Source organism: Poecilia latipinna, unplaced genomic scaffold (genome assembly GCF_001443285.1).
Source record: "Poecilia latipinna isolate Pla-1442-1.1 unplaced genomic scaffold, P_latipinna-1.0 Scaffold94, whole genome shotgun sequence".
Classification (NCBI taxonomy): Eukaryota; Metazoa; Chordata; class Actinopteri; order Cyprinodontiformes; family Poeciliidae; genus Poecilia; species Poecilia latipinna.
Window position 1 is genome coordinate 211,239 of NW_015112710.1, and position 8,782 is coordinate 220,020.

At 38.0% G+C, this 8,782-nt stretch overlaps 1 protein-coding gene across 1 annotated transcript in view; it reads right to left on the reverse strand.

Annotated features, from left to right (window-relative positions):
• Positions 1-5,607: 5,607 nt before the first annotated feature.
• The window catches only part of smn1 (survival of motor neuron 1, telomeric), an 8,889-nt gene continuing 5,714 nt past the window's right edge, over positions 5,608-8,782 (reverse strand). The window contains exons 5-8 of the mRNA XM_015024866.1: positions 8,432-8,611; positions 7,863-7,937; positions 7,465-7,572; positions 5,608-5,817 (exon numbers count right to left, since the gene is read on the reverse strand). Of these exons, the coding sequence (XP_014880352.1) occupies positions 5,761-5,817; positions 7,465-7,572; positions 7,863-7,937; positions 8,432-8,611 (420 nt within the window). The 3' untranslated portion in view covers positions 5,608-5,760. The remainder of the gene's footprint in view (positions 5,818-7,464; positions 7,573-7,862; positions 7,938-8,431; positions 8,612-8,782) is intronic.

Here is an 8,782-nt window from a genome sequence, read left to right on the forward strand (position 1 = left end):
AATGTGACCAAGAAGGCTCTGGTAAAAAGCTATGTCAAGCTAAAAAGGGCAACGGTTCTGTTTTCCAAAGTTCTCAAATGCTAAACACACAGACGAGAAGATTTTATAACTGGTTGATTCTGCACCATTGCAAAAAAAAAAAAAAAAAAGTGGCTTTACAAATTTTTTTGTACCCTGCAACGTTTCTACATTTTGACATTTTTAGCCAATAGTTGCAAAGTATTTTATTGAGTTTTTTGGTTGTAGATAAACACATAATTCTTGAGGAATATGCCATATTTTTCACATCTGAGTTTGTAAATTAGTTGAAAACCAGTTTTCTATTTACTTCTACTACATGATTATACACTACTTTGTGCTGTATTACCTAAAATAAAAAAAAGAAAAAAGAAATGAAAGTTGGTTGTAACAAAATGTGAAACTATTCAAAGGGTGTGAATACTTTTGCAAGGCAGTGTATGGGCCGGATATATAGACGTGCATAAATGTGCGAGGCTGAAGGAGCCCAATCCATCTTTAGCCTTTCCTATAGTGTAATTATTATTTATTTGCTCTTTCTTAGCCTCTGAGAATTCCAATTTCCTTTGTACCAATAATGCATCCTGTTTAAGGGGTTGTAAACCTGGCGGCATAGGCTTTACTCTGATGGTACAACATTTTTATTTATGAGCATCTGCAGTGGAGCATGGACATCCAGTAGTAATGTGAATCATAACTAGTGGAGGCGCTGGAACATTTCTGAACCTGCTGTGACTGGAATTTTGAAAGTTCAGCCGGTGATCACAGATCATTCTCGCTGACCCAGAGGTCAAGCCACATAGAGAGTGACAAAGATCAGCTTCTGTTGCAGAGGGTGTCAATGCAACACTGATGCAAAGCCCATAAAGGCGGCACTGATCTTTTCAGATGCCGTGGCTCACATCCAACATATCCTCAGAGAAATATTCTTATCCTCAGGAATGTGCTTTGTATTGCCTTGTACGTCTTTGCAAAAACCCCCCAAAAAAACAAAAAAACAAAAACTCTTCTCATTGTTCTTCTCTTCTTTCATACCCTGAAACATTCTGTTTTGATATTGCAACGTCTCACCACTACAGTCTCTAATATCTATTTTATGCTTTAACCCATCCCTGATCAACAGCCGCACCTGTCCATGCAGCTCTAGAAAGAAAAATCGGAGATTCCCGCAAGACAGAAATAACAAAGCCTCAGGCATTCTGACCTGAAAGCGGTGAGCTGGAAGATGTTCACTCTTGTTTTCTCCGTCTCTACAAAGTAGATGCTTCGATATGTGCATCGTCAAACTGAACGGAAAGAAGAAATGCAGCCTGACGCGTCTGATTATATTTTAATTTTTGCATGAATAATAGACAGACCTGATCCAGCAGTCTGCTTAATGTTTTCAAGTATTAGCAACTCAAACATTTTATCTTATCTGCAACTGACAAAAATATTAAGTGCAGCAGCTACAAAGCCCCTTAAGTCAGCCCACTGTGCTTAGAAATATTCTCACCAAACATTTCCAACTTAGCACAAACATACTTCAGTGGCTCACTGGTGAAAATTTGTTTTGTTTTTTGTTTTCTATTATCAACAAACTATATTTTCTCAGAATTTTCTGTGAAAATTTGGCATTCTGCCTCTTTGGAAATAATGCGAAAAGGTTTGCATAGCCTCACTTAGCACAGTTGATCATAACTTTCAAATTGACAGAAAGGAGATGTGGTGAGATTGGTTCAGATCCTATTTGACATACTGGGACTATTTTGAACAGATGATTTTCCATATCATCTGGCAAATCAAGATGATATGTGGGGTTCCTCAAGGCTGTAATATTGGGCCTTTTTTTATTTAATGCCTATATATTCTTCTTAGCTAAACTATGTGATACTAAGAACTGCTTTGGATTTTGAGCTTGTTTCTGTTGAGTTGAGTCATTGATGAAGTCTTGGAGGAGTAACATTGTTTGGCCAGTAACTAGTTAGTGAAATTATTATAGATCGCTCTTGCTTTTGGTGTTTAACTCAAGTCGTCTTTGGCATTAAATGATTTCAAATGTGTGCCAAAAAAGCCAAATGAGAAGAAATCCAAAGGGGGTAACTGTGTCAAGACACTGTTTGTTTTGCACCTGAAAGCCTGAAATGAGAAGAAAATGAGGATCCTTTTAAATTAGGACTGAAAACATTAGTGTTTTAATCCCGCTTTTAAAGATTACATTATCAACTTATTTTATTTTATATGGTGCTTCATTTTTGTATAATTTGAATTAAGTTTTAACCTTCTATTTATTTTTTCCCTATAAAGTAGCCGTAATTATTCTGTGTAAATAGCGCCATAAAATAAACTTACTTAGATTAATAACCCTCAAAGTTTTTGTTTTTTTTATATGCAAACACACAATTTTGCTTGAACGTTTGAAGCTTGAGTAAATAGCTGAAGGCCTTGAAGCCCATGCAACGGTGTGATCTTACTTGGATGTCTGTAAGTTTCCTAGAAGGGACTATGCAAAATGCAGATTATGTTTACACGCTTCATGCCTCATTGGTCAGTAGGGGGTTGACAGTCACAGAAGGGGAGCGATGCCTTCCCGAGCAAGGTCGGACCCCCTTTTAACTCCTTTCTGGGCTTCTCCTGGGCCCTTTGGGCAGCTTAGTTTGCTGCAGAGTCAGGCAAGCAATCGGTTTATGTGTAGGCTTTTGCTGTGGCAGATTTGAACCCCGTCTGTGGGGAAAAGATAACTCTGGCTTATCACTCTTCGTGTACGGTGCATATTCAAGTTGTAAATACCACAAACTACATTTTTTTTTCTTGTTGGCATCCTTCTTTCTTCTCTGGTTTCTGCACAAAACAGCAAAAACAAGAGGGGGCTTCAGCAAGAAGCAAATATGGCCATAAATATGGGAAATCACAGTGGGTCGTAAAGCGCAGACTGCAGTCTGCAGTCTGTATACAAACAAAGGGGCCGCTTTTCACCCAGAAAGCAATGGCTTTGGAGCAGCTGGAGGAAGATCACATGGGTAAAAAAAAATACATAAAGACAATCATGCTGTTGCATCCAAACACAAAGACTGATTATGTTTCTTTCTTGTACACACACAAACTCACACATGACATGAGCCACTGCCCGCCAGTTCTGAGCCAGAGCAGCGGGTGTAAGTGGGCAGCAAATTACGTGTGTGGGAAATATGGGAAATCTGCAAGGCCTTTCTTTCAGGGAATGAAAGCATTTCAAGCAGAGCAGAGCGAGTGTTTCTGTTCCCACTGTAATTATATGTGGTTTTCTGGATTCTAAATATAAACATGCGCAAAGTATCTGCAGCCTTTGCACTACTTTCTTCTCTGTTCTTGTGTTACTAAGGCTCAAATAATCCAGATTCAAACATTATGATGGATTCAAAAGAGGAAAATAAATGATAACCCATCATATTAAGACTTGTGAATTTCATTTCTTAAACTTGGCACCACAAGTTAAAAGGAGACAAATTCTCCTATAAAGAAAATGTCTATCAGGTGTAAATGGCATCAAGACTAAACTTCTTTCAAATCCCAGTGATTTTGGGAATCCTTCTTTTTTTTTAATCCACAAAGCTGGCTGGTATGCCACAACTGTAGCTAAAGCAGTGCTTACTAACGCCCAAAGGGTACCGACCCATCTGATGTGAGCTGAAAAACATTATGATGGATGTGTTGCTATATGGGGCTGGGAGATGAGGGGACACCTCCGGGGAAAAACAGGAGATGCTCTGATGCAAGGCGTAAACTGGAACGATTCCCTGAATTTGACTGTGCGGGAAACATCAGAGGAAATAAAACTGTAGTCGAGTCTGGCTTGCAATCACAAATAAGAGCGGCGTGCCAAAGAGAGATGAGGTGTGTGTTTACACACACTCACAGACAAGTGTTCTCTGCAGTGTGTGGCTTCCAGTTTGCACAAGTTGAAACATCGAACTTATTTATTCATAAAGCATGTTCCAACAATTGCAGTTCATTACACTTGTCTGACTTCTGCTGGACAATATTTGCAATTGCAACCAAACATCCTTGAATTTCTGACTGATGTAAATGTCAACTAAACTCACCTTTTCTCGGCTCTAGATTCACACATTTTACCGTCACGGTTTTTTCCACATTTTTCGATTTCGGCAGCTTGAGTTCGCATCGTCTGCACACAATACCGCCAACGTTTGGCGAGAACATATGTTCGTTCTCTGCTTTATCTATTTATATAGCATCAATTCACAACAAATATAAAATGTCAAGGCACGCAAAGAGTCAGTTGCAAAAGTTAATTCAATGAAACAGGATCGATTCAGAGTCAATTACATAAACTCCAGCTTGATCCTCACTATGAAACAGTCAAGTTGAATTTACTTTTAAGATTTGTGAAAAATTATTCTAAGAAAACTCAGCAGATTCCACTGAGTCACAGACTTGCAGCCATCACACCTCCTGGAAAAGCATTTATTGTTCTGAATAAGTATTTCAATTAGTGAAATATATTACAAAAAAAGTCACAGGTAATCCCAGAAAGGATCAATTTACATGCCTCAACCAGGGTCCAGTCTTTAGCTCAAGTAAGGTATCGCTCAAGAGACTCAAAGGTAGTGCGCTGACTTGGACCTTCCAGTTTGGTTAAGCTTCAACGTTACTGCCATGTAGAGAGAGTGAGATTATCCCTGTGGGAAAAGTGCACCAGGCTCACAGGAGGGTTCTCGAGAGAGCTTGAGGGTGTCATTATTTCCAAAAGTACATTAATAAAGAGGTAAAGGAAAAGTGTGATTGAAAAATACGTAAACGTCATAAGAATTTACTTATAGCTTCATTCCACACAGCGTGATACCTTTCAGTCATTTATTTTCTTCTGGCACAGACTGAAAATTCTGTTGTCCAGAAAATGTGAATATTACATCTGATGCCTTGTTAGGGCTTGGGTAATCATGGGGGAAACTGTTGATGAGACAGCTGTCCAGCAAAAAGTCCATGACACCTTCCGCTAATACGGTAAGCGATAAACAACTCATCGCTTAAGACGCGAGTCCAATCTCCAACCAACCATCAGAAAGTGGACTGGAAGAAAAGAGAAGAAAAAGATACACAAACAACAGGGATAAAGGCAGATATGAATATTTTCTCCTTTTTCATCTGTGCTTCCTACACTTAGCATTTTGGTCAAGGTCATTTCTGTGTGGTGTGAGCATCTGCTGTTGTGAGACTAACTGGCTGCTATTATATTGAAAATGCAAGCTCATAACACTTTGAATAGTTTAGACAATTATTGCTCTCCAAATAGTCCTTTGGGATATAAACATTGCACACACGGACATTGTGATATTTTCACAAAACACTGTAAAGCTTCGCTCTGTGTGTAATAAATCTATAAAAGTTTGATTGTTCTAATTTAGCGAGGCGCTTTCGTAGCTTTGTTAACCTCTAAACATGATATAAGAAGTATAAAACAAGCATAGTAAAGCTCGAGAAGTTATGAAGAATTTACACTACCACCTTAAACCTTAAAGGAGTTTGAAGCTTGGTCAACTATGAACTTCACTGTTCATGGCCTTGAATGTTTTCTTTTATGGAGTCACAAAGCAAAAATATCAAGCCAACTTCTGTGTACTTTCACAATCTTTATTTCACCTATTTACAAAGAATACAAAACATTATCTTCAAAGACTTCTGGAGGAGGACACAACATAACTCAGACTTCTGTTTTACAGTCCATGAGAGGCCCACAGTCAGTCAAACTACACTGGAGATGGTTCATTTGTGGTGCAGCTTTGTCCACTTGTTTGCTTCCTTCCGTCCTTGTTTCAAACCCTGTTTTTATGAGAGAACAAAAGGAAAGTTGTTCAAGCTTTTATGAGACTTTAAAGACTAATTGGATATTATGGAGTTCTGTTGAGAAGCAATGAAGAGTTTACAATGCCACCTTAAAGTATAGAAGGATAAAATCTATACAAAAAAAAAAAGATACTTTCATTGGAATACCAGATAATTATTGTATTATTATTATCAGGGATCTGGATTTATTATTATTAGTCAAGTCCACTCCTATGAATAAATACAAGTTACCACAAAAGATGCCACAATGACAAGAATCATATCCACCTGTACAGACTATCGGAGTCCACATCCTTACACAGATAGTGCTGTAAACTGCCAGTAAGCTGACAGAAAGAAGGCATATAATTTTTTCCCCCCCTACTTACAAGAAATGGTAAGTCAGCTACTTGGAAATACGAGGTCTTGAAATACACAGACGGTAATGGCGTTGAAGTTTGAAGTGCGCCAGAACTTTTCTTTTTATGAAAAGGGAGACACTTTGGTAACCCCATGCTGTGTCACATCAATAGATACATGCCAATTGGTACCTTTGACACACGTCGGAAAGACTGAGCTGAAGACAAAAAGAAAATATGAATTTCGACTGTAGATTGTTTCATCAGGAGCTTTGACGTTACAGAACAGAACTTGTTCAACAAGGACGATCAGGCTCTCCTGCTGTAAGCTTACATCAGTAGAACCTGATGCAGCTGGAGTGAATTTTTAACCGACAAAAGATGGTGAAGTATTTTTCTGAGGAGTGTAAACAGCAGTCCTTGTGCACCGACAACAGTTTTAAAACTACACTTAGCAAACTACCAGTGACATGTTTGTGTAGCGTGTGTCTCAACCTGAGCAAGTAGCTCAACAACGTACCCAGCAAATGTTAGCTTGTAATATTTCTGTTGCTCTATAAATAGCAGAGGAACATAAAGGGATGATACTCAGAGCACCAGTAAAAGTACCAGACATTTTATGTATATTTTTCAATAACAAAATCAAAACTATAAATAAAAAAATTACTTTATTTTAACCGCTTTACTAACAAGTTGATAGTTGGCAAAGCTTTGGATTAAAAGACTTGAATTGTGTTGAATGGCAGACTTTAGTAGAAATAACAATAATACCTTTAGTTTTTAAATAAAAGTTACTGATTGGTGCCTGAGTACGCATGAGAATCTGATGCAACTCCTTGCATAGATGAGAACTGTGATAGCTTGCCGTACTTTACCAATATCATATATGAAATTTGCAATCCGAAGTAGAACACACAGAATGTAACCTGGCCAAATACTAGTCTAATTGACAGCAATGTAAAGGAAAAAAATTATATTTTAAAGTTCTTCATTGTGACAATGACATTCTTGCCATTTTATTTGTTTCAGTGTGGCTGATCCTCAGCCCTGCTTTGACTCACCAAAGCATGTCTGTACATGTATTTTATCCACAGTGTTTGCATGCAGAGAGCAATCTACAATAGATAAGATATTAACAGCTCATAACCTCTTCCCAGAGCACTTCTTCCAGAGATTTCACAGATACCAATGAAGCTACATCATGGATAAAACAAGTTTGATTAATATTAACCTGTTAATGTCAAGTTATAGTTCATAACCTGCCAGTTGGCCTCTGAGCACATACCAGGTAGTATCCTGTGTGATATCCGCTCATGTACCAGGATATGAGCACACTACCCAAGGCTTCATCATCCACCATGTCGGGACTCATTGGTGGAGGTGGAGGGATCATCTGAGGAACAGAAAGTGATCAGGCAGCGGATAATGTAACAGACTATATATTGTAAAGCACCATTGACCTATATGTGCAGCTGTTTTCAACATTGCAACATTGTGCAGCAGAGTTAATTTGAAAGATTCTTTCTGTGTTGTCACACCTCTATTACTCTCTGGTGAAGTTTATTCTCTTCTTAGTTTACATTTTAATTTCTTAAGTACTTCTCAAATCAAATAATCCTGATATATTTTTAAAAAAAATCTTTTTAGTAAAAATTATGCCATGCTTTCAAACTTAAAACTTACAGGAGGACCAAAAGGCATCATAGGAGGCCAGGATGGAGGTACAGGTCCATGACCAGCAGATCGTCTGTTTTCCCTCTGTGAGAAAACCCCCACACAAAGACACACAGCTGTGAAATTTTAAAAATGACTCGACAGGTGCACAACTCTAGGTCAACAAAAAAGGTCCCAGTATTAACCCAAATAAACTTCATCTAAAACAAAATGGGTGCAGACAGAGGTACTTCTGTCCTTGTAGTTTTAACTCTGAAATATATTCACATGCAACTGAAAGTATGAGCAAGACAAACCATCAAGGCAAGTGCCGGTTGAATTTACTGGAATCCAATACCTCCACAATAAATGTCAACTCTGAGAGGGCTTTGTTTATGATCCTGTTTTATTTGCCTCATTGTAAGCGATTTACTGTTTACGTTTCGTTTTACTTAATGCGGCAAAGAGACAACTTTCTCCCCAGCTTAAAGAAGAATAAATAAACTCTCAAAATAACAAAAACAAATCATTCTAGAACCAAACAGGTTTGCTGAGAATTAAATAAAAATGCAACTTTTCTAATGAGTGCTATTGCTTACATGTCCAAAATCGTGCATTGGAGGAGGTCCCGGGGGAAACCCGGGGAAACCGGGAGGCCACATAGAAGGCAGGTGTTTGTGGGTTTTGGACTTCTGGGTTTTACCATGTGGATGCTGTTTGTGTTGGCTTGGTGTGGACGACCTGTCGCTCTCTTCTGTAGAAGATTCTTCCACTTTTTCCTATAAGCAGTAGATATTTTTATATTGACTTTTTCCTAAAATTGATGAAGAAAATTTTCCAAGAAACACATTTGAGGATTTGAGAAAAAAAAAAAAAAAAAAAAAAAAAGGACAAAAAAAAAAAAAAGAATTTAAACCTCATTTTAAATATTTATTTATGCGGGCCATAAA